The 25,723-nt window shown below is 41.1% G+C and overlaps 2 protein-coding genes and 1 long non-coding RNA gene across 9 annotated transcripts in view; 2 read left to right on the forward strand and 1 right to left on the reverse strand.

Moving 5' to 3' along the window:
• Nucleotides 1-5,218, forward strand: part of LOC135504346 (E3 ubiquitin-protein ligase TRIM33-like) — a 29,620-nt gene extending 24,402 nt beyond the window's left edge. For 3 of the 5 annotated variants that reach the window (XM_064922837.1, XM_064922839.1, XM_064922840.1), the window contains 4 exons: nt 65-139; nt 2,116-2,268; nt 3,851-3,901; nt 4,481-5,218. In XM_064922837.1, the coding sequence (XP_064778909.1) occupies nt 65-139; nt 2,116-2,268; nt 3,851-3,901; nt 4,481-4,705 (504 nt within the window). In that variant the 3' untranslated portion in view covers nt 4,706-5,218. The remainder of the gene's footprint in view (nt 1-64; nt 140-2,115; nt 2,269-3,850; nt 3,902-4,480) is intronic. The other 2 variants (XM_064922838.1, XM_064922841.1) reach the window with 1 other exon arrangement.
• Nucleotides 5,219-8,176: 2,958 nt separating this feature from the next.
• LOC135504347 (uncharacterized) lies at nt 8,177-11,172 on the reverse strand. Its single transcript, XR_010450126.1, has 2 exons — nt 10,889-11,172; nt 8,177-10,687 (listed from the first exon to the last, which is right to left on the reverse strand). It is a non-coding gene; the product is annotated as an uncharacterized LOC135504347 (long non-coding RNA).
• A 380-nt stretch (nt 11,173-11,552) lies between these two features.
• LOC135504348 (lysosomal amino acid transporter 1 homolog) lies at nt 11,553-16,337 on the forward strand. Of its 3 annotated transcripts, XM_064922844.1 has the most exons (9): nt 11,553-11,661; nt 12,357-12,412; nt 12,687-12,893; nt 12,987-13,116; nt 13,341-13,428; nt 14,155-14,306; nt 14,426-14,518; nt 14,669-14,854; nt 15,160-16,337. In XM_064922844.1, exons 3-9 carry the CDS (start codon nt 12,688-12,690, stop codon nt 15,247-15,249), a joined length of 945 nt encoding a protein of 314 aa, XP_064778916.1. In that variant the 5' UTR covers nt 11,553-11,661; nt 12,357-12,412; nt 12,687; the 3' UTR covers nt 15,250-16,337. The 3 variants fall into 3 exon arrangements, with proteins under 3 accessions (XP_064778916.1, XP_064778914.1, XP_064778915.1); XM_064922842.1 differs by lacking the exon at nt 15,160-16,337 and having other exon boundaries at nt 14,669-15,133; XM_064922843.1 differs by lacking the exons at nt 11,553-11,661; nt 15,160-16,337 and having other exon boundaries at nt 11,668-12,412; nt 14,669-15,133.
• The last annotated feature ends 9,386 nt before the right edge of the window (nt 16,338-25,723 follow it).

Here is a 25,723-nt window from a genome sequence, read left to right on the forward strand (position 1 = left end):
CATAACTGCCCCTCTACCCTCTCTCTTGCTCTATTTCTTTGTCTGTCTCCCTCTCTCTCTGCAGAGGTGTGAGCGTCTCCTGCTGAACGTTTTCTGCCATGAGCTCAGCGAGGGGTTCCAGGAGCCTGTCCCTCCCTCTGTAAGTATCACAAGCTTGTGAAAGGCAATGCCACCTGTATTCTATCTGACCTGGATGGCCACATGTACTCTAGAGTACATCCTATCTAGGTTTCTTCTTTCTTTTTCCTGGGCAGTGCTCTTGATTCTGCCATTGCTTTCTTTGGGGTCTTGGCCGGATATCTGTAAAAGCACGTAGTATCAACTGCTGATTAAAATAAATATATATATATGTATACAGTGCCTTGCGAAAGTATTCGGCCCCCTTGAACTTTGCAACCTTTTGCCACATTTCAGGCTTCAAACATAAAGATATAAAACTGTATTTTTTTGTGAAGAATCAACAACAAGTGGGACACAATCATGAAGTGGAACGACATTTATTGGATATTTCAAACTTTTTTAACAAATCAAAAACGGAAAAATTGGGCGTGCAAAATTATTCAGCCCCTTTACTTTCAGTGCAGCAAACTCTCTCCAGAAGTTCAGTGAGGATCTCTGAATGATCCAATGTTGACCTAAATGACTAATGATGATAAATACAATCCACCTGTGTGTAATCAAGTCTCCGTATAAATGCACCTGCACTGTGATAGTCTCAGAGGTCCGTTAAAAGCGCAGAGAGCATCATGAAGAACAAGGAACACACCAGGCAGGTCCGAGATACTGTTGTGAAGAAGTTTAAAGCCGGATTTGGATATAAAAAGATTTCCCAAGCTTTAAACATCCCAAGGAGCACTGTGCAAGCGATAATATTGAAATGGAAGGAGTATCAGACCACTGCAAATCTACCAAGACCTGGCCGTCCCTCTAAACTTTCAGCTCATACAAGGAGAAGACTGATCAGAGATGCAGCCAAGAGGCCCATGATCACTCTGGATGAACTGCAGAGATCTACAGCTGAGGTGGGAGACTCTGTCCATAGGACAACAATCAGTCATATATTGCACAAATCTGGCCTTTATGGAAGAGTGGCAAGAAGAAAGCCATTTCTTAAAGATATCCATAAAAAGTTTTGTTTAAAGTTTGCCACAAGCCACCTGGGAGACACACCAAACATGTGGAAGAAGGTGCTCTGGTCAGATAAAACCAAAATTGAACTTTTTGGCAACAATGCAAAACGTTATGTTTGGCGTAAAAGACACCATACCCACTGTCAAACATGGTGGTGGCAGCATCATGGTTTGGGCCTGCTTTTCTTCAGCAGGGACAGGGAAGATGGTTAAAATTGATGGGAAGATGGATGGAGCCAAATACAGGACCATTCTGGAAGAAAACCTGATGGAGTCTGCAAAAGACCTGAGACTGGGACGGAGATTTGTCTTCCAACAAGACAATGATTCAAAACATAAAGCAAAATCTACAATGGAATGGTTCAAAAATAAACATATCCAGGTGTTAGAATGGCCAAGTCAAAGTCCAGACCTGAATCCAATCGAGAATCTGTGGAAAGAACTGAAAACTGCTGTTCACAAATGCTCTCCATCCAACCTCACTGAGCTCGAGCTGTTTTGCAAGGAGGAATGGGAAAAAATTTCAGTCTCTCGATGTGCAAAACTGATAGAGACATACCCCAAGCGACTTACAGCTGTAATCGCAGCAAAAGGTGGCGCTACAAAGTATTAACTTAAGGGGACTGAATAATTTTGCACGCCCAATTTTTCAGTTTTTGATTTGTTAAAAAAGTTTGAAATATCCAATAAATGTCGTTCCACTTCATGATTGTGCCCCACTTGTTGTTGATTCTTCACAAAAAAAAATAGTTTTATATCTTTGTTTGAAGCCTGAAATGTGGCAAAAGGTCGCAAAGTTCAAGGGGGCTGAAATATATATATATATATACATACACACACACACATTTGATTGGTTGGTTTATGGATACTTCCCTATACCCACAGCACCACTTTACTTCAGCATTGTGGCTATAACCATAATGTTCTGTATAATAAATTAATGATCCAATATGGCTCTCTAACCATGGTGTTCCCCTCTCACCAGATCCCTAATTACTACAAAATCATCAAGAAGCCCATGGACTTGACCCTGGTGAAACAGAAGCTACAGTTGAAGCACGACCAGCACTACCAGAGCCCCATAGAGTTTGTCTCGGACGTGCGCCTGGTCTTCAGCAACTGTGCCAAATACAACGAGGTGAGTGGGCATGACTTCCATGCATGATGAGATGGGGCTGAGTGATAGTTGAATGGATGCAGGAGAACACATGCACATTAATACTGTATGCGGGCAGTGGAAATGCACTATGCAGAAGGTTGATATCCTTATCACACCATTTTGCATGAGCTTGGGCACCCGCAGGGATTAATGTTGGATGACCGGATGCAGTTATTGGGTACTCACACTGGGCTGTTTGTTGTGACTGGTGTTGCAAAAATAATTTGCCTATGTGCCGATTATCCAACCTGAATATTTTCATGGCCTCTTAATTTAATGTCTTCCTGGTCAGTTATTTTGTAAGCAGTTAGAGAGCCTGCTACCATAAGACTCCTTGATTTTTTTACTTATGAGTTGACAAAACAAGCAAATCTATAAAGCATTGAACTATTATTGTCACAATATATTAGACATTTTTGTCATTCTAAATAACTTGCCGCTTTCTTGCAGAGATTACCTTTAAAACGCTAATACATTCCGTTTTGTCTGTATTCATTATAGCTAACCGTTTCTATCAATGATTGATTGTTTGTCTTTGACTTGATTGTTTTTGGGTGGAGTTTTCCTTTAATATCTCTTAGTATTTGTTTCATTAGTCCATTGTTGATATAGTTAGTCACAATGTTTTGCATGTCAGCAATCACGTTTTCAAGATGTATAACTGTAAAAATACAGAAATACAGCCTGTATGGTGTATTTTGTGTCATATGATGCTGTGTTTTGCAGAAGATCATTTGAGGGTGGAATTTTCCTTTTGACATGTATATTTTCACTAGATACTAACACAAATACTTGGACTTTTCGATTGCAAAATTTGTCCCGTGTGTGGGTTCTTCATTGCATTGGACCTTTTTGATATGGTGTCAATGTTTACTTTCTTCATTTAATCTCTCTGGACATATTTTCAAGTGACGTGTTTAGGGGGAAAAAGATTTACAAGGAATTTTGTGATTTAGATTTTCAATAGTGATTTGAAATGGAAAAGAGGGGACCAATATACTACCTTGTTTTGAGAGAATTAATGAGGGACTGAGTTGTGGAGGTAACGTTAAAAGTTTTTCTATTGGTTGCAGTTGACTTAGTCAACGGTCCAGCACAATGGGTCATATATGCAAACTTAAGATTTGACGAGACACTTACTAGGTATCAGTGATGGGACTGTCAGTGTCAAGTTAATAGCTAATTTAGCAGAAATTGAAAGATGTCTTTCCCAGCAAGGCCATGGCTGCTGTTCAGAATTCAACAGGCAGAAGCAGCCAGGTAAAGACTAGACAGACCATAGGTAAAGACACTAGACTAGTTGGGAAATTTAATGGCAAGATTTAAGCAAGGTCTGCAACGGCGTCCTCCATAAGTTAGACAGTAAGTGAAACAAAAGTTTATGGAGGAATGACGATGAGACACCACATTTGGACACCAGTTCAATAAGGGGTGTATTTTACTTAGGCCCAAAGACCAAGGGTAGTGACAGTACACATGGTTGTTACCTATAACCTGTCTGCTGTGAAATCCCCCCCTTCTGCTTTTTGTCTTTATTGTACTGTTATCACCCCTTTTTTAGATGTCTCGAATAATCCAGGTATATGATGAGGAGAAACAGAGTAATGTGCAGGTAAGCTGTTTCTAATACACATGGAGGGGAAAGGTTAGGCTGCCCACCCTGCCACTATGTTAAAAATGTGGGTTTTCTGTGTTTTATTTGCATTTCCACACTGAGGTTAGAATAATATTGTGAAAATTATGATAATGCCTTTTTGAAGTATAAGAGCTATTTGAAAAGATTGCCTGAAATTTCAGCCTGTTTTGATGGGATGGAGTTTGAGTAAATTTGTTTAGACCAATAAGAAAGAGTTCCAAACCTCTGCCAATAACGGCTCGTTTTCAGTTTTCCAAACTCAGACCACTCCATGACAGTCCAAGCAAAATTCTTGCTTGAGAAATTGCGTTTTGCTAGGAAGCTAATTGTTTATTTTTGACCATTTTAATTGGAGAGAAAAAAATCACACCAAGGTACTTAATTGTTACACAGAAATGATTTAATATTGAGAGAAAAAACAGCTGTGTTGGACCTTTAACCCACTAGTGTGCTCCATCTCCTCCCCTCCCATTCCTTACCCATTCATCCCTCCTGTTAAATGGTGCCCTCACACCCCACCTTCCTCATACTCTCCCCCTCCTTCCCACCTGGCAGGCGGACTCAGAGGTGGCGCAGGCAGGGAAAGCCGTGAGTTTGTACTTTGAAGAGAGGCTGCTGGAGCTATACCCAGACGAAAGTTTCCCTGAGGTACCAGAGGAGCCGGAGGCCCCAGTTGGAGAGGGAGAGGAGGCAGATCTCACAGAAGACTCAGAGGATGAGTTTGTGCAGCCTAAACGCAAGCGGTTAAAAACAGATGAAAAGATGCTTCACATCAAGTGAGAATCAGTGTTAAAAAAGGAAAAGGTCAAGAGAAGTGAAAGGATTTTGTCTTCCTCATCTGAAATGCAAGACCTATTGTACACATTTACAAGTTTTTCATTTTTGCCTCTTTTACTTATTGTAAAATAGAAATTAAATTAGTCTGTATCTGGCAAACTGGACTTTTTAAAGACATATTGGAAGTTCCACGCCTTCATTTCCTTTGTGGGAATTTATGGATGTTCAAGAAAATGCTTGTACAGATTTGAAAGTATGTTTTGTTTGCAGTAGTCTTTTTTTCTATTATCATTTATGATAATATTTGTGAAACATGCTTTATAAAATATCCAAAACTCCCATTTCCACTATTAATCTTAATGTACTATAAAGTTTGACATGAATTACCTAACAAGTATTTGTATTGTGTTTGAAATATTTTACCGGCTGTAAATAAGAAAAACCAAATGAGGAAAAACCAGTGGATTGTTTGGTCTTTCACCAATAAATAAAATATGTTCAAATATTTACTGTCAATGTTGCAAGACAAAACTTTTTCAGGCTCTGAGAAAAAAACTGATTGAACATGTTTCTGTGATCTTTTTTCATTATAAATCTCTCTTGAAGAGACCTGATTATATAATCTCAATATAGGATAAAAGGTTTTAAAAATTGATACCAGGTTGGCAATGGGTTTTACAATCAAGGACTCAGACTGAGTTACAATGGTTAATGAATTTGAAAAATGTGCAAGTCGAGATAATATGTTGCAGGTTTTCAAATGAAGTTAGTTACCCAAATGGACTTCTCTTTTTACATCAGTCAAAATTGTGCAGCATTGAAGGACAAGCCTGTGAGTCATCACGATCCCTCCATCTCTCACATACCCAAGTAAATAGGCTACCCCACCCTGAGAGACCATCAGCACTAAAAGGGGTTAATTCGCTCTGTAAGAACATCACGCTTAGACAAAGTAGATAGGAAATGGCATTCATAGATATCAACTAAAAGTACTGTATTGTCAAAGGTGTGAACATTTTAATGGAACAGTTATTTTCTTACATCTCATCTGCTGTGGCATTACATTTAAAATCGGAGTCCGGGGCCTCCTGAGGGCTGCAGCGGTCAGACCCGGCTTCATTCCCGGGCTGTGCCATAGGACAGCACACAATTGCTCCAGCGTCGTCCGGGTTAGGGGAGGGTTTGGCTCATCGCGTCCTAGCGAGCCCTTGTTGCGGTCAGGGTGCATGCAGGCTGACTCCGGTCGCCTATAGGCTCTATGCATTATACCGCCTCCAACATTCTAATTTACATCCTACCGGGTTGATAACTTCCGGAGCGATTTCTGCTGTTGTTTTTATCATTACCTTACTTGCTGTAACTGTAGTTGATGCATTTGACTGAAATAGTTCGCAATGACCACGTTTAAATTACAGCCCGGCGAAGGAGGTGCTAATGAACATTGTTCAGTTTCCTCCAAATTTAATGGTATTGTGAGCTTCCATAGTTTCCCGGTCGATGTAACTTAAAGCTCAGAAAAAGGAGGTTGGTGGCAGTATGTCGTGACAACTTCACTGTCACCAAACACACAAAGGTGTGTAGTACACATTTCGTCGAGTGACGTTGTTGAGGGAAAAAATGGGGGGCGACAATACCTAAAAAGAGGTGGTGTTCCTACTCTTCGCATGGAACTAGCACATTCAAAAGAGACCCGGTGTTTGGGAAAGTAGACTGAAACCTGCTCCAACCGAGGAGGACGAAGAACAAGGTGCGCTGCTTATGGACAGTGCCGTCTCTGATCCGGTCCAGACACATGATTACTATGCAGTCCCTGAACGTGACCCTAATGGCAAAACATGAGCACGTAAGAGAAATTAAAGAGCTCCGAGTCAAGCTGGAGAACTGACCGCCCAACACGGCTTTGGTCTACAGCGATTTGCTGGTTCTGACAAGGGTATACGTTTTTACACAAGGTAATAATTTATTATCCAGCATTAAGTGTTTATTATTTACTATTAATTATTATTATCCCAAAGTCCATCTTACCTTTAAGAACATATCCATTGTTATTTAAATCTAGGCTAGCATATTTTAGCATAAGAAGGCATATTGAATGTATGTTGTCTTTACATTCGTTTTCAGTTAACCCCCAAAAATGCTCGCAAGTCGTTGCTGTAAATAAGATTTGGTTCTTAGTCCACTTCCCAGGTTAAATAACGGAACATTTCAAACAAATTCGCTGCTGTGAATTACAGTACGAATTGCAGTAACAATAAAACAGGCTACAATAGCAGCTAGGTCATGTCGTGTGCTACTTAAGGCTTAGAGAAGATGGACAATAATAGTAATTTGGGTCCGTCTTTAGATTTGAAAGCTATACCCACCTGATGGCCTTCTGGCACTTGATTGAGCGGGCAGCAGAGACCAAGTTTGTAAGAGTCACAAGCACCAATCCATTTGAAACAAGTGTTACTCAAAGAAAACCGGAAATTGACAACTACATTAAATACTTAAGATAATATTATTTGATCTTACTGCAATTGTTAAACATTATTTACTTTTTGTTATGGACCGAATATAAGGACTATATTGTACTAAAACGTTGTTTTTTTACGTTCAGACACTGACATCAATCGACGAGTAGTGTCTTGTTTATGACTCGTCTGTCGCTGGGTCTGAAGCAGATGGATTTGGCTCATCGGTTCAGCATCTACCAGTCGACAGTGAGACGGATTATCATCTCTTGGGCCAACTTCCTCTACTGTCTGCTTGGGTCAGCACGGGTATGGATCCACAAGGAAACCATCAAAGGCCACCTACCACCTGAGTTCAAGGACTATCCAGACACCCAGGTAGTGATTGACTGCACTGAACTCCGCTGCCATACACCATCTTCACTACTACTTCAGAGTGAGGTGTTTCTTCCTACAAGACACGCTTGTACCTTTAAGGGCATGTTGGGAATGTCACCACATGGAGCTGTCAACTTTTGTGTCATCATTGTATGCTGGATCTGTGAATGACAAGGAGATCTTCAAGCAGTCTGGAATTATTTCCTTACTCACCCCTGACATGGCCATTATGGTGGATAAGGCCTTTCTCGTAGATGACATTGTTCTGTGCAAGGTCTACCGGCCAGCCTTTCTGTCAAGACGCACACAGATGCTAGCGCATGAGGTTAGTGAGGCCCAATCCATTGCCAGGCTGAGAGTGCATGTTGAAAGAATGATCCGCAGAGTAAAGGAGCGCAAGCTTTTTGACACAGTCACCCCCCTGACCATCTCAGGCAGCATCAAACTATCAAAATTGACCTTTGGTCAGAGCATGGGCCAAGACAGTGTAAATGTACATGCTTGCAGCAAAATAATACGTTGTTTATCTACAACATGTAGCAATCATTTGTGTTGTAGTGAATATCAGTTTGTGTGGAGCTTGTATTGTCTTTCATTAGGCAATGAGTTTAGGGGTGGGGGAAAGAAATCAAGTAAACACAGAATAGCCAGAATGCAAGATTTAATACAATGTTGGAGATGTGTAATTGATTAACTGAACTGTTGAACATTTGCTGAAATACAATTTTTTAAACAAATCTATTCTACTATAGTTTTCTTCACAAGAGCATCAATACTTATTTTTTGTGAAATCACTAAACTTGGCACCCATGCATGGGATCCATTCAGATGCGAGAGACACTTCTGCAAGTAGTGATAAAAATAAGTGGTCAACCTTCTCTCTTATAGTTTTTGAAACCTGTAGATCTTTATATATCCTTTCAACTAGGTTGTCCGCCTGTCCACAGATGACAGTCACACCAGCTACAACCTGTGAGAAGGATTTGATCTTGCACCTAGTAGTAAGCATGAGATCTCTTCAACTTCAGCTCTCCATTCTGTATCTTCAGGTAAGGGCACTCAACATAACTTGGTACATTTGGGCACTTGACCTCTAAGAGTCCAAAGTGTGGTCTCACACTGGGATCAAATATGCCATCTGGAGAGGATCCTAACCACGGAGCACCTGGGTGCACTATGAAGCCACACGGAAAGAAGTTAACATTCTTCAGTGTGCAGTACTCCTGTACAGCCACTGGCTCCATGGCTAGCCCCCTCTTCATCTCCATGGTCTGTATACCAGATCCCTGTACAGCCACTGGCTCCATGGCTAGCCCCCTCTTCATCTCCATGGTCTGCATACCAGATCCCTTGAACATTCGCTCAGCTAGGTGGTCAGCCGAGGTCTCTCCCCGGACATGGCAAACCTCTCGAAAACGAGAGGATGTTATTCTAATTTTCCTGAGCTGATGCCATTCCGGGCTGCAACCTCGACTCTGTGACATCTCGTAGGTTGTCTCTAATGCCTTGACGTGGAACTGCTCCCGATGGCTAAGGACATAAGCACACTGGGAAGACTGAAGCGTGAAGCCATCTAATGGAAGTATTGGTGGAGAAGGGGCATCGGTAATCTTCACAATTCCATGGTCTTTGGCTGTGGAAGCTGATAGGACAGCACACTACCAGCTTGTACTGGCCCAAAGGTGGATTCAACCAGGGGCAGATGACATTTCCATTGTTGTCACAAGAGGGGAAGTAGAGAAAAGTTGGCATATGTTTCTGAGACGCGAAGGTCCATGTCAGGCATGTATCCATTGAGTGCTATGTAGAGAGAACTTCTGCAAAACATTTCAAAACCTTAACACCAGGTTGGCGAGATTACTATGACAAAGACTCATGTAACTTTTCCAGAAACAGCACAAGCCCAAAAGTTCAAATAAAATGAATTAAAATACAGACTTATAGATTATATTTTTCCCCCCAGTCTTTGTCCCAAAATGTGTCATTACATCGTAAAGACGCCACTGTTTAGGCTCATCATCTGGATACAAAAACAATCACAGGAAAATGTTTTCTAAAATGTTTCCATTCTAGGATCCTCCAACTTATCTTATTCCATCAGCACACGAGTTTGTAGGTTTACGGAACTCTATCCCATCAACCGGAACTGTCTTCACACCCTAATTAACACGGATTTACTGTTACATAGGCTGAATAGTTTTCAGGTGCATTTTTTTATGGATATTGATAGACTCACAAGTGTTCTTGGCTTGTGCCAACACTATTCTGTGTCTGTGCAGCTGTGAACTGGTGGTGCAGCAGGAATGTTTAGTTGAGTCTGGTAAAGAAGGGGCACCAGATGATTGCACATGGCACTTCCAGTATCTCACCAGTATCTTTACCTGTACATTACCATCTGATCATTTCACTCCAGTGCTAATCTGCAAAATTGTAATTATTTGCCTACCTCCTCATGCCTTTTGCACACAATGTATATGGACTCGCCTTTTTTGTACTGTGTTATTGACTTGTTAATTGTTTACTCCATGTGTAACTCTGTGTTGTCTGTTCACACTGCTAAGCTTTATCTTGGCCAGGTCGCAGTTGCAAATGAGAACTTGTTCTCAACTAGCCTACCTGGTTAATTAAAGGTGAAATAAAAAAATAAAAAAATAAACTTCCTGCAACACAGGAGCAGTGGCTCTGGACCACTATCACTGGTACGGAGTGCTTTAACACCATCTGTGAAGATAAGTGTGATGAAAGACTGAAGTGAGAAACAAGAATGATGCGGTCCATGAATAATAATAAACATAGTAGTGTCTTGTCTTCTTAACTAGGGACTCATTTAACTACACAGGAATACATTGTCTCAGTACCACAATTACCAAACACTGCAGCAACAGATCTTTACCAAATAACCTGTTAAGTGGGCAATTCTAAATTGGGATTGGGACCCATCATTAATATCTATCTATTGATAAGATTAAACGTTGACACTGTCTCCAACACATTTTGACCATGATGACAGTGTCTCACAGGAGATGTTTAAAGGTCCCTAGCTATCTAAAACCTTTCCCTACTCTCATGCCGTGCGACTTTTCACCCTTCCTCATGGACCTGTGACAGGCAGCCCTCGTGGTGATCTCTCCGGTCAATGTATCTTTGTTAGATACTGTGTAGAAGACATGAATAACAATTATTTTTAGCTAGCAAGCATAACTTAACCAAGCTAACGAAAATACACACATTCTCAGGTAGATTCTGTCAACGTTACATAATTTTACGAAGTAACTAGCTAGCTACAGTTAATAGTTAAATTAGCTAGCTAATGAATGTAGCTAGCTAAGTTATCTGTCACTGACTTGGTACTCACCTTCATAGTTGTCTATGTAACGTTAGCTTCCAATAAAGGTATACATATTGAACCCCTTTTCATTCTTGTTAGCTGGAGTCTCGGAGGCTGATTTAACAATTTGATGTACATCATTAATACTAATTTAAGGCAAGTCCTGAAGACACCTAGTAAAAAACTGCGACATAGTGGTAGTAACGTTATATCGTCGATAACTTCTTTTTTTTTGCAGGTAAGAAGTGTGTTAAGAACGTTCGATCATGGAATGTGCATAAGGGAACGTGTTTCATCCGACACATTGGTGCGGCTGGTTTCCGGGTTAAGGTGGCGTGTGTTAAGGAGCGCGGGTAGGTGGGTCATGTTTCGGGCATGATTCCACTTTCGCCTCGCGTTGGGGAGTTCCAGCGATGAGAACATTTAGGAAAAAGGAGGGGGGGGGGGGTAAAATAAAAATATATCTAAAAAAAAATCAGTGTCAGATGCATTTTTGTGACATAGTTGAACCCAGACCAAAATAGTACATAGGGAAGGTATTTGGTAGAATAAACTGACATGATTTCAGAGCAGAGAGGAAGCAAGAGGGTTTGCTCCGGTCAAAATATGGCCCCAATAATAAGCAGACCTCCCATTTTGGGGGAGGAGACTAGACCATCTCGTCATTATATACAGTTTCTTTGGATAAGCGTAGTTCTGTGCTGAGTCATCAGTCAGGTGAGCAAGGTCAGCTGACAACACTATTTAGATCGAAGACTCCCGCGAGCTAAGGCCAAGCAGAGTTTGAGAGCGTGTGTGAGGTAAGCCATGCTGTTCGAAATACACTGAATTTGTCATAATTTCATGGGAGTAATTGGCTACCTGTCGAGTCGTTTGCGTGCGATCGTTAGAATAGCTGGGATATTTTCATGTTTCAGGCAGAAATATGCGGCCGCAGCGAACATCAGATGTACATGATAAGTCTTAATTTTCACAGCTTTATGAAAAAATGTCAAGCCTGTAGATCTTCGGAGACCGTGGGGAGGGAGGCTTGCTGCACACTAATGACAGAATTGCAACACAGATCGATGAGGCCAACTAACGAGGACTGTTGATATCTGATGCGACCATGTGACATGTGGACACAGGTTGCTTCTGTTCTGTAACTTCAAGTTACAGGAACTCGAGGACAATATTCATCGTGTCTATTTCAAGGTGCATCCTAAATTCCAGAAACGTCCCCCATAAACGCAGTTAACTAGTTCGAGATTATTATTTTGTGCAATGATTTGGACATTTTTCAAATTTAGTTGATTTGTTTTTGACCGGAGTTATATTACAAACATTTCTACATTGAACTGTTACACACAAAATGAAGACTGAGTACGTAATTTAGTCGGTTCTCTATGGTGTAGCTACATCTCGTCCTAACTCCGCCTTTTCTCTGACGTTGGAGCTCATATTCCAAACAGTTCAGTTGAGCTAAATTGTTTTTCTCCCTAACCTTTGCGAACAGACGTCTGAAAAAGGCATTGGGCCTCCCGGACAATTCAATAACCGCCCAAGAAACAGGTAAGATACTTTTTGTTGTTGTTAATGTTTGACCACAACCTTTGTCCTAGAAGACGTTTGAAGAAAAGCCAGCTGTAAAAACTCAGCGTGCAAGATGTTTGTCCCCAGCTGAAAAGTCTATCAGTACAAACCGACTTCACTCTGAATTCCATAGCAGATAGTACATTTTGAGACTTAGCTGTAAACAAGTCAATATAAATAATAAGTGACAGCTTGTTTATTTAGGTAGCTATATTTTCTAGCTTGTTCGTTTAACCCTTTCCCCTCTGCTTAGCATGAGCCTGAATATGGGGTCAGCTGATGGTGTCCTCAAGCGGGGGTCTTTTGGATGGAACACTGATGGAAACTTCAGCTCTTTATGCCCCAATGGATCGGTATGGGTTTGGGAAGGGCTGGGGGAATGTGCCCAAGATGCCAGGGACATGGCCAGTGTCATCCTGGGTCTGCTGTCTATAGTGTGCTTCATGGTTTCTTCTCTGCCGTAAGTCTTGATTGAGGATACATTATTTCAGCCCATTTCCAATGTATGGACAACACCTTTACTCTTCTTATTTTGTTGTGTTCATGAATACAGGCAATACTACAGTTCTTGTAAGAGTGGGAATATGGACAGCGCCTTGTCCATTTGGTTTCTGTTGCTGTGGCTGGGGGGTGACTCCTGCAATCTTATAGGCTCATTCTTAGCTGACCAACTGCCGCTACAGGTAAGTGACAGCTATTTGGGTCAGTCAATATTACTGAAATGGTTTCAATAACAATAGAAAGGTTTGTCAAGCATGAAAATAGAGGGATCAACTGTAATTGTCGACTCCAAGACACCAATGAAAATAATGTTTTAATGTTCAGAAAAAGTGTAATAATATGCATTTAAACTAGTATATCCCCTTGTCCACCGCACTGACACGTCTCTCTCCCCCTTCTCATATAGACATACACAGCAGTGTATTATGTTCTGGCTGACTTATTGATGCTGGGATTGTACTTTTACTACGTATCTAAGCACAGGATGAATAACAGTGAGTTTTTGTCTGTTAATGTATTTGATCTCTACGAAATTAGCTGCTGTGAGATTTGTCTTGTCAATAATAAATCAAGGCCATTGGTCAGTGTACATTCCACGCTTTGACTATTAACTAAGGACTCTGTGTTACCCTGGGACCACAGTTTGTAATATACAGTATACCCTGATGAAGACAGCTTGGCTATCGAAATGTTGCATATTACATTTTGTTTTTCTGAGCTCCTAGAGTGTGCGGCTCTTTTATTTTCAAGTTTTCCACTCCGCTAGCCAGCACCTCGCCTATATAGGTGTGCGTTTCTTTTTCTTCTCGATTGTAATATACAGTATAACACAAATGCATGACAGAACAAGGTATGGCTTGTCTACATTGTTCTATGTTCTGCCCATAACGCAAATGTTCATTCCAGGACGCTGCAACGTATTTTTATACATAGTTGTTATTTAACAGTTCAGTGAACCTGACGGGTGTCAGGTTAGACTGCTGTAGCCTATACACAGAGGGTCCCCAGGATTAGTGTTGAGAAACAGACCTTCATTACACAGGAGGAAGAATCATACAAAACTAGTGTGATGTCAGCAATACTTTGCATCACCACCATATTTTGTTATTTCGTTTCCTAATTGTTGTCGCAACCGTTGACACTGACCTTTTGGTGATGACTTTGCTGAGGTGGTGTCTACCAATATTGACAACTGATAGCTTTATTTTTCCTTTACCCAGACAGGTCGGTTCTAAATGTAGTTGGTGTAGTCTATATCCTGGGCTTCTTTGCCAGCCTCGTTGCCTTACCTGGGTCAGGGTCCCAACAGGATGTGGTCCTCTCTGGGTTTAAGGGGCGGGCCTTGTTGTCAACCACTGTGGACAGTGTTAAGGTAAAATTAGTTTTGTGTAATCAATGGATGTTAATGTAATTGATTTGTTGATTTTATTCCAGCCCCTGGCCAACCTTTTATCTGTCTGTGACATGCAGATGCTTTGTCTTTGTGTCCAGGCTTTCAGCACCAAGGAGATTATTGGGTTTACCATTGGCTCTATATCCTCAGTGCTCTACCTCTGTTCCAGACTGCCACAAATGCACACTAATGTGAGTCTTAAAAGTGGGAGTGGTTGGTAAGGAAGTGAACGAGTACTGGATGGACAGATACTTTTTACAGTGGAGGCAAACCTACCTGTAAAAGTTTTGCATGGATCTTTTTCGTTCTCATTATATTGAGAATGTTTCTGTCTCTGGTAGTACACAAGGAAGTCGACGGAGGGCGTGTCCTACTTCCTGTTTGCCCTGGTCATCTTGGGTAACACTACGTACGGCCTGAGTGTGCTGCTGAAGAACCCTGAGCAAGGCCAGGGAGAGGGAAGCTACGTCATCCACCACCTGCCCTGGCTCATAGGAAGTCTGGGCACCCTCTCTCTAGACATCCTGGTATCCTTCTCATTAAAATGCCTACTTGGCCTCTGGCCTTTCCACCAACATTTTTGTAATATCCAACGATATTTTGTGTGCTTTGACATAACACTTAACTTTAGCTTTTGACTTTGTATTGTATTACAATTACCCTAAATAACTTATCCAAATGCAACAGGTTCAGGTTGATTTGTCTAGTATTATCTAAGTACATTATCCTATATGCCAGCATGCAGTTGTTGGAATGCGTTTCCTTTCTTGTATCTAAAAGTTTTTTTTTTTTTTTTTTTTTTTTTTTTTATTCCCTTGACTCGCTGCTTCAGATCTCCGTACAGTTCCTGATATACCGCAATAATGCCCCTCTGGAGTTGGAATCGCAGCATGATGAGAGAGCTACTCTGCTGGACAAATGAAACTGCTCCCTTTGTGCTGGATCTAGCAGTTCAGACAATTATCCCCACCCAATAGACTCACTCACATTCCTAAACACTAAATCCATAACTTTTTGACAAACACAGGAAATCCCTTTTCACTGTCTTGTTATATTTTTATTTATGTGATTTGTGTTATGAGAAAGATACCACTTTGTTAATTGGGATTCAGCTATAGTTTACTTTAGCTGTTCTTAATTGCTCTTAATCTTCTAGAGAAGGACCTTCCAACCATTTGTCTAAATACTTCTAGTATTTCAAATTTAAAAACCTCTTGACAATCATGACACTACTACTGGTCACTACATGGAACCCTCTCGTTGGATTAGAATAGTCTTGTTATTGTATTTCAGAAGTGATTGGCAAAAAATATTTTTTTGCAGATCACTTCATGTCTTGAGTATAGAGACATGAATCTTAGTGTCTTGACATGTTCATGTGGATTTATTGTAACTTCATTAAAGTGTAAATGTCTGAAGTACTGTACTTCATTTATTTGATTGTTTACATCAGTTGCCTTTAAGCATTTTGAATTGTAGATTTATGTACTTTTGTTGTCTCCTTTTTTGGGGTTATAGTATCCAGTCTGGAGACTTGACCTCATGTTTGTTCAGTGTAAGCACAGAGTAACGATGCTCACTGAAGGTTTCTGTTGCTGGAAGGGTCCTGTTTCTTTCTTATTCTGTTCCCTAACAAATGGTGTTGCATCAGTACTGAAATGCACAGGAAGGATTTAACATTTTATCACGTTGATAATGTCTCATTCCCCACTTACTACTACACTTCGGCAGGAAAAAGAAAATGTTCTAAATAAATTAGTTGTTGGATTGTCTTTTTGATAACTGTTTTGTTTCACTAACACGCTCAATAGGACACACAAATCATGCTTTTAAACAACTGAATTTGTATGGACCCCTGCTGTCATTTGGCCATTGTACCTGATCTTTAGTGTGTTAAATATGCTGGGAACCTGATGTAATTTTTCCACCTTACTTCCATATCCAGCCCATACTGTTTTTGACCTGACTTCAAGATTGTATAATAAAATAAATTAAAAGTAATGTCACATATTTAATTGTAATGGGAATTTTAATGTTTGTGTTCTATAAACCAGTTTCTGTGTTCATGCAAGTGGCTAACTACAAATCACCTATCAGTAGCTGCAATTTGGCAGTACGCCCAGATTGTGTTTTGAGAGGGAATGTGTTTTGAGAACACCGAAGATATCTGTTTTAAGGTCTCAGCTTGGCGAGACCGAAGCCTTGTGTGGTGTTGGTCTATCACATTATGAAACTATTGGTCGTCACAAAACAAAACGGTAATTATGCTAAATCATGCAATATAACTTCTGTCTAAGGCGTCTATAAGACAACTGCTGGGTCTGCCCAGGGAGAGGTCCTGATTGACATGTACTATGGTGCATTGAGTTGGTTGGAACCTCCAGCCAGCTGACAAAATGATTCAAGATTGACCTCAAGTGTCCCTGTGTAAGACTTTTTCCACAACGCAGTGCATTTGGGAGGTATTCAGACCCCTCAGGCCCACCCATGTGAAATCCATAGATTAGGGTTTAATGAATTTATTTTATTTTATTTGTTTCCTTATATGAACAGTAACTCAGTAAAATTGGCAATTTTTGGGTTAAATTTTCAGTATATTTCCTATTTGTCTATTTTGTAATGTTAAATCAACACATTTTACAAATTAACTCATTAATTTATGTTTTTAGGATATTACTAGCACAACTAAACATAATTATATACGAGGCATTAATATTTTTGTTTCAGAACACTAGATCACTTTTGTTCCTGGTTCTGTTGCCGTTCCTCAAATGTTAGTCTTTTTCGGTTCCCTGAACCAGTTCCAACCCCTGATTTCAATAGTACCATGCAGAGTCATGTATAAAGTCATACATATATAGTGCCTTCAGAAAGTTTTCTCACCCCTTGACTATCTACATTTTGTTGTGTTACAGCCTGAATGAAACATTTATTAAATAGACATTTTTGGTCACTGGCCTACCCATGATATCCCATAATGTCAAGGTGGTATTATGCTGTTTTTTAAAACAAATTTATTAAAAATGTAAAGCTGAAATGTCTTGAGTCAATAAGTATTCAGGCCCTTGGTTGTGGAAAGCCTAAATACGTTCAGGAGTAAACATTTGCTTAAGAAGTCGCTTAAGTTGCATGGACACACTCTGTGTGCAATAATAATGTTTAACATGATTTTTGAATGACTACCTCATCCCTGTCCCCCACACATACAATTATCTGTAAAAGGTCCCTCAGTCGAGCAGTGAATTTAAAATAGATTCAATCCACAATGACCAGGGAGGTTTAGCAATGCCTCGCAAAGAAAGGGTAAAAATGTGACAATTTTCCTGTCCTGCTAAGCATTCATAGTGTAATGAGTACTTTGAGATGTAGAGAAGTAAATGTAAAATAATAAATAGTCAAGTATAGCTACCCCAAAAAATGACTTATTTAATGCTTAAAGTATTACACCACTGATGATGTTTACTCAGCTTCATGATATGCCACACCTGTCAGGTGGATGGATCATCTTGACAAAGGATAAAATGCTCACTACAGGGATGTAAACACATTTGTGCACAGAATTTGAGAAAATATGCTTTTTGTGAGTATGGAAATTTTCTGGAATCTTTTATTTCAGCTCATGAAACATGGGACCAGCACTTTACATATTGTGTTTCTATTTTTGTTCAGTGTACTTTTTACACCCAAAAGTACTCATTACATTTTGAATGCTTATCAAGAGAACATCCCTATTCATCCGTACTGCCTCTGATCTGGTGGACTAACTAAACGCATGCTTAGTTTGTAAATTATGTCTGAGTGTTGGAGTGTGCCCCTGCTTTGCCATCTGATTTGCTTAATATAAGGAATTTGAAATGTTTTATACTTTTACTTTGATACTTAAGTGTATTTAAAACCAAATACTTTTAGACTTTTACTCAAGTAGTATTTTACTAGGTGACTTTCACTTTTACTTGAGTCTTTTGCTATTAAGGTATCTTAACTTTTACTCAAGTATGACAATTGGGTACTCTTTCCACCACTGTCCAAAACATGCATTTGTTTGCAACAAGCCACTATAGTAATACTGCAAAAAAAATGTGTCAGAGCAACTAACAGAGCACTTAAGTGTTATGTTTGAGGCAAATCCAATACAACACATTACTGAATACCACTCTCCCAGTTTTCAAGCATGGTGGTGGCTGCATCATGTTATGGGTATGCATGTAATCGTTAAGCACTGGGGAGTTTTTCAGAATAAAAAAAGAAAGGAATGGAGCTAAGTACAGGCAAAATCCCAAAGGAAAACCTTGTTCAGTCTGCTTTCCACCAGACTCTGGGAGATGCATTTACCTTTCAGCAGGACAATACTCTAAATCATAACGCCAAATCTACACTGGAGTTGCTTACCAAGAAGACAGTGAATGTTCCTGAGTGGACAAGAAAATCTAGGGAAAGACCAGAAAAGGGTTGTCTAGCAATGATCAACAACCAATTTGCCAAACCTTGAAGAATTTTTAAAAGAAGAACGGGCAAATTTTGCACAATCCAGGAGTGGAAAACTCTTAGAGACCTACCCCAAAAATACTCACTGCTGAAATCGCTGCCAAAGGTGCTTCTACAAAGTATTGACTCAGTAGTGGGACAACTTATGTAAATCAGATATTTCTGTATTTTATTTTTTATAAATTTGCACAAAAAACAAACTTTTCTCTTTGTTGTTATAGGATATTGTGTGTAGATTGATGAGGGGGGAAAATGATTGAATCCATTTAAGAATAAAGCTGTAACGCAACAAAATGTGGAAAGAGTCAAGGGATCTGAATACTTTCAGAATGTACTGTATAGAGTTGGGCCAATGCAGTTTCTGTCTGAACGTTCTGAGAGCACCACTTTCTCCTCCATAGCCATTGCTAAGTGATAATTGACAGTTTTTAAAAAACCTATGAAGGTGTCCATTGAAAGCATATACAGTGCCTTGCAAAAGTATTCATCCCCCTTGGCATTTTTCCTATTTTGTTGCAGTACAACCTGTAATTTAAATTGATTTTTATTTGGATTTCATGTAATGGACATACACAAAATAGTCCAAATTGGTGAAGTGAAATGAAAAATTACTTTTTCAAAAAATTTGAAAAATTAAAAACAGAAAGTCATGCTTGCATATGTATTCACCCCCTTTGCTATGAAGCCCCTAAATAAGATCTGGTGCAACCAATTACCTTCAGAAGTCACATAAATAGTTAAATAAAGTCCACCTGTGTGCAATCTAAGTGTCACATGATCTCAGTATATATACACCTGTTCTGAAAGGCCCCAAAGTCTAAAACGCCACTAAGCAAGGGGCACCACCAAGCAAACGGCACCATGAAGACCAAGGAGCTCTCCACAGGTTAGGAACAATGTCTGGCGCAAACCCAACACCTCTCATCACCCTGAGAATGCCATCCCCACAGTGAAGCATGGTAGTGGTTGCATCATGCTGTGGGGATATTTTTCATCGGTAGGGACTGGGAAACTGGTCAGAATTGAAGGAATGATGGATGGAGCTAAATACAGGGAAATTCTTGAGGGAAACCTGTTTCAGTCTTCCAGAGATTTGAGACTGGGATGGAGGTTCACCTTCCAGCAGGACAATGACCGTAAGCATACTGCTAAAGCAACACTCGAGTGGTTTAAGCCCAGACCTCAATCCAATTGAGAATCTGTGGTATGACTTGAAGATTGCAGTACACTAGCGGAACCCTTCCAACTTGAAGGAGCTGGAGCAGTTTTGCCTTGAAGAATGGGCAAAAATCACAGTGGCTAGATGCGCCAAGCTTATAGAGACACACCCCAAGAGACTTGCAACTGTAATTGCTGTAAAAGGTGGCGCTACAAAGTATTGACTTTGGGGGGTGAATGGTTATGCACGCTCAAAGTTTTCTGTTTTTTATGTCTGATTTCAGTTTTGTTTCGCAATAAAAAATATTTTGCATCTTCAAAGTGGTAGGCATGTTGTGTAAATCAAATGATACAAACCCCCCAAAAAATCAATTTTAATTCCAGGAGTAAGGCAACAAAATAGGAAAAATGCCAAGGGGGTGAAAATTTTCGCAAGCCACTATATGGAAATTGTTGACACCACAACAAAGTAGAGACTTGGATTCACATAATCCAAAATGCTAATCAATAAAAATGTCTGTTAAATTCGCTGCTCTGTTTTGCTTGTTTACAGCGGGTCATTTCAGAGGGAACTGTCAGAGACAGTCTCGTATTGTTACATCACCAACATTTAAAGAATAAACGCACCAACATGGCCGAACTCTCTCTCAATATACAGTGGGGCAAAAAAGTATTTAGTCAGCCACCAATTGTGCAAGTTCTCCCACTTCCAGCTTCTTCAGGCAGAAGTTTGCATCCTGTAGCTCCAACTCCAAAAAGTTCTGGGACACTGTGAAGTCCATGGAGAACAAGAGCACCTCCTCCCAGCTGCTCACTGCACTGAGGCTAGGGAACACGGTCACCACCGACAAATCCATGATTATTGAAAACTTCAACAAGCATTTCTCAACGGCTGGCCATGCCTTCCGCCTGGCTACTCCAACCTCGACCAACAGCTCCGGCCCCCCCGCAGCTCCTCGCCCAAGCCTCTCCAGGTTCTCCTTTACCCAAATCCAGATAGCAGATGTTCTGAAAGAGCTGAAAAACCTGGACCCGTATAAATCAGCTGGGCTTGACAATCAACCCTCTATTTCTGAAACTATCCGCCGCCATTGTCGCAACCCCTATTACCAGCCTGTTCAACCTCTCTTTCATATCGTCTGAGATCCCCAAGGACTGGAAAGCTGCCACAGTCATCCCCCTCTTCAAAGGGGGAGACACCCTGGACCCAAACTGTTACAGACCTATATCCATTCTGCCTTGCCTATCTAAGGTCTTCGAAAGCCAAGTCAACAAACAGGTCACTGACCATCTCGAATCCCACCGTACCTTCTCCGCTATGCAATCTGGTTTCCGAGCCGGTCACGGGTGCACCTCAGCCACACTCAAGGTACTAAACGACATCATAACCGCCATCGATAAAAGACAGTACTGTGCAGCCGTCTTCATCGACCTTGCCAAGGCTTTCGACTCTGTCAATCACCATATTCTTATCGGCAGACTCAGTAGCCTCGGTTTTTCGGATGACTGCCTTGCCTGGTTCACCAATTACTTTGCAGACAGAGTTCAGTGTGTCAAATCGGAGGGCATGCTGTCCGGTCCTCTGGCAGTCTCTATGGGGGTGCCACAGGGTTCAATTCTCGGGCCGACTCTTTTCTCTGTATATATCAATGTTGTTGCTCTTGCTGCGGGCGATTCCCTGATCCACCTCTACGCAGACGACACCATTCTATATACTTTCGGCCCGTCATTGGACACTGTGCTATCTAACCTCCAAACGAGCTTCAATGCCATACAACACTCCTTCCGTGGCCTCCAACTGCTCTTAAACGCTAGTAAAACCAAATGCATGCTTTTCAACCTATCGCTGCCTGCACCCGCTTGCCCGACTAGCATCACCACACTGGATGGTTCCGACCTTGAATATGTGGACACCTATAAGTACCTAGGTGTCTGGCTAGACTGCAAACTCTCCTTCCAGACCCATATCAAACATCTCCAATCGAAAATCAAATCAAGAGTCGGCTTTCTATTCCGTAACAAAGCCTCCTTCGCTCACGCTGCCAAGCTCACCCTAGTAAAACTGACTATCCTACCGATCCTCGACTTCGGCGATGTCATCTACAAAATTGCTTCCAACACTCTTCTCAGCAAACTGGATGCAGTTTATCACAGTGCCATCCGTTTTGTCACTAAAGCACCTTATACTACCCACCACTGCGACTTGTATGCTCTAGTCGGCTGGCCCTCGCTACATATTCGTCGCAAGACCCACTGGCTCCAGGTCGTCTACAAGGCCATGCTAGGTAAAGCTCCGCCTTATCTCAGTTCACTGGACACGATGGCAACACCCATCCGTAGCACGCGCTCCAGCAGGTGTATCTCACTGATCATCCCTAAAGCCAACACCTCATTCGGCCGCCTTTCGTTCCAGTACTCTGCTGCCTGTGACTGGAACGAATTGCAAAAATCGCTGAAGTTGGAGACCTTTATCTCCCTCACCAACTTCAAACATCAGCTATCCGAGCAGCTAACCGATCGCTGCAGCTGTACATAATTTATTGGTAAATAGCCCACCCATTTTCACCTACCTCATCCCCACAGTTTTTATTTATTTACTTTTCTGCTCTTTTGCACACCAATATCTCTACCTGTACATGATCATTTATCAATCCAGTGTTAATCTGCAATATTGTAATTATTCGCCTACCTCCTCATGCCTTTTGCACACATTGTATATAGACTCCCCTTTTTTTCTACTGTGTTATTGACACTTGTTAATTGTTTACTCCATGTGTAACTCTGTGTTGTCTGTTCACACTGCTATGCTTTATCTTGGCCAGGTCGCAGTTGTAAATGAGAACTTGTTCTCAACTAGCCTACCTGGTTAAATAAAGGTGAAATAAAAAAAATAAAAATAAAATAAATAAAACTTAAAAAAGATGAGAGAGGCCTGTAATTTTCATCATAGGTACACTTCAACTATGACAGACAAAATGAGAAAAAAAAATCCAGAAAATCACATTGTAGGATTTTTTATGAATTTATTTGCAAATTATGGTGGAAAATAAGTATTTGGTCAATAACAAAAGTTTATCTCAATACTTTGTTATATACCCTTTGTTGGCAATGACAGAGGTCAAACGTTTTCTGTAAGTCTTCACAAGGTTTTCACACACTGTTGCTGCTATTTTGGCCCATTCCTCCATGCAGATCTCCTATAGAGCAGTGATGTTTTGGGGCTGTTGTTGGGCAACACGGACTTTCAACTCCCTCCAAAGATTTTCTATGGGGTTGAGATCTGGAGACTGGCTAGGCCACTCCAGGACCTTGAAATGCTTCTTATGAAGCCACTCCTTCGTTGCCCGGGCGGTGTGTTTGGGATCATTGTCATGCTGAAAGACCCAGCCACGTTTCATCTTCAATGCCCTTGCTGATGGAAGGAGGTTTTCACTCAAAATCTCACGATACATGGCCTCTACACGGATCTGTCGTCCTGGTCCCTTTGCAGAAAAACAGCCCCAAAGCATGATGTTTAAACCCCCATGCTTTACAGTAGGTATGGTGTTCTTTGGATGCAACTCTGTGTTCTTTGGATGCAACTCAGCATTCTTTGTCCTCCAAACACGACGAGTTGAGTTTTTACCAAAAAGTTCTATTTTGGTTTCATCTGACCATATGACATTCTCCCAATCTTCTTCTGGATCATCCAAATGCTCTCTAGCAAACTTCAGACGGGCCTGGACATGTACTGGCTTAAGCAGGGGGACACGTCTGGCACTGCAGGATTTGAGTCCCTGGCGGCATAGTGTGTTACTGATGGTAGGCTTTGTTACTTTGGTCCCAGCTCTCTGCAGGTCATTCACTAGGTCCCCCCGTGTGGTTCTGGGATTTTTGCTCACCGCTCTTGTGATCATTTTGACCCCACGGGGTGAGATCTTGCGAGATTGGTGAGATTTCTTCAAACCAAGCTGCTTACCTATTGCAGATTCAGTCTTCCCAGCCTGGTGCAGGTCTACAATTTTGTTTCTGGTGTCCTTTGACAGCTCTTTGGTCTTGGCCATAGTGGAGTTTGGAGTTTGACTGCTTGAGGTTGTGGACAGGTGTATTTTATACTGATAACAAGTTCAAACAGGTGCCATTAATACAGGTAACGAGTGGAGGACAGAGGAGCCTCTTAAAGAAGAAGTTACAGGTCTGTGAGAGCCAGAAATCTTGCTTGTTTGTAGGTGACCAAATACTTATTTTCCATCATAATTTGCAAATAAATTCATAAAAAAATCCTACAATGTGATTTTCTGGATTTTTTTTCTCATTTTGTCTGTCATATTTGCAGTGTACCTATGATGAAAATTACCGGCCTCTCTCATCTTTTTAAGTGGGAGAACTTGCACAATTGGTGGCTGACTAAATATTTTTTTGCCCCACTGTTTATGGCTCTGGTATTATATATTTCACCATATTTATCCAACTGTAACCTTGACTTTATCCCATGTACACTCAACCTTAATTAATCATGTCACGTGCAGATCAAGCCCTCTTCCTGACCTCTGACCTTTCCACTCTACACTCTGGTAGACATTGGGGGAGCCTGGTAGACCTGTCACTAGAGCTAAAGTTCCTGGAATACACAGCTATGTTGTTTTTCTTCATTAGTGGAGTTATTCTTATACTGTCATGGTAGCGAAGAAAACGAGCGATGGAATTCTGACCCCGGGAAACCCTTCACTCACTCACTCACTCACTCGCTCACTCACTCGCTCGCTCGCTCGCAAGCACGTACGCACGCACACACACACCCACACACACACACACACACACACGTTTTCCCTCTCACACACATACACACACATATAAGTGACATTGAGGGCCCACCCAGAGAGGAAAGAAAGGTCAGAACAAAACTATCACGATGGGTTCATTGAGAAGATGAACTGTGTGGGGGGCTGATATCGTACAGTGTCATTGAGGGAGTAGGAGTATGTGTGTGTGTAGTCCTCGTCAGTTGTGAAACTGAGGTTGTGTTCCTAGGCAGTCCCAGGGCTTCTTACAGAGGGCAGCAGGAAGAGCCAGCGATAGCAGGCCATCATCCATCACCGGAATGAACAAGAAGCTGTTTATAAACACACAATGCTGGGAATGTCTTAATGAGCCTGCTCTCTCACTGCAGGGCCAGGGCCCACACCATCACATCCACTTTCCCCTCCGTTCTTCATTATGGTGCTCCACATACTTCATATATACATCCCTCTATGCTCTCTAGTTTCACACAATGCAATTCATTGAGAGAGGTATCAATTACAACTTCAGATATCACCTCATGACGTAGGCCAAAGCAAGGTGTGCACACTCTCAGGAATGATTTGTCAGTGTGATGATTTGACTTGAGCAATATTCTTTTGCCCATGTATCACTGCATAGTAATAGGTGCGTATATTTCTTTGCAGGCATTATTCATTTTAATAAATGACTGATCATGTTTGGGGAAAGAATCGCTTACATTACAGTTCACAGTCAATAACCTTGTACACTATACAGGCATCCTACTTACTGTATTTACCTCTGCTAATCTACTCTGAGAACCCCTCTTCTTGAAAGAAATCCATGGAATTTAATACCCTAATCTACCTCATACGATGTTTCTGATGTGGTGTCCTGTCTTTTGTTTGAGAGGGAAATCTCTTCTTTGTACTTGTGAGTGTGTGTATGCGCAAGTGTGTGTAGCGTGTGTGTGTGTGTACATGTTTGGCAAGTGTAGGGTGTCAGAGGCTGGA

The sequence above is a fragment of the Oncorhynchus masou genome, chromosome 18 (assembly GCF_036934945.1).
Source record: "Oncorhynchus masou masou isolate Uvic2021 chromosome 18, UVic_Omas_1.1, whole genome shotgun sequence".
NCBI classification, from domain to species: Eukaryota; Metazoa; Chordata; class Actinopteri; order Salmoniformes; family Salmonidae; genus Oncorhynchus; species Oncorhynchus masou.

Coding starts and splice junctions, on each gene's coding strand:
- LOC135504348 (XM_064922842.1), top strand. CDS start 12,688: ATGAGCCTGAATATGGGGTCAGCTGATGGTGTCCTCAAGCGGGGGTCT. Junction 12,894..12,986: donor TTCATGGTTTCTTCTCTGCC/GTAAGTCTTGAT, acceptor TCATGAATACAG/GCAATACTACAGTTCTTGTA. Junction 14,519..14,668: donor TGCCACAAATGCACACTAAT/GTGAGTCTTAAA, acceptor TGTCTCTGGTAG/TACACAAGGAAGTCGACGGA.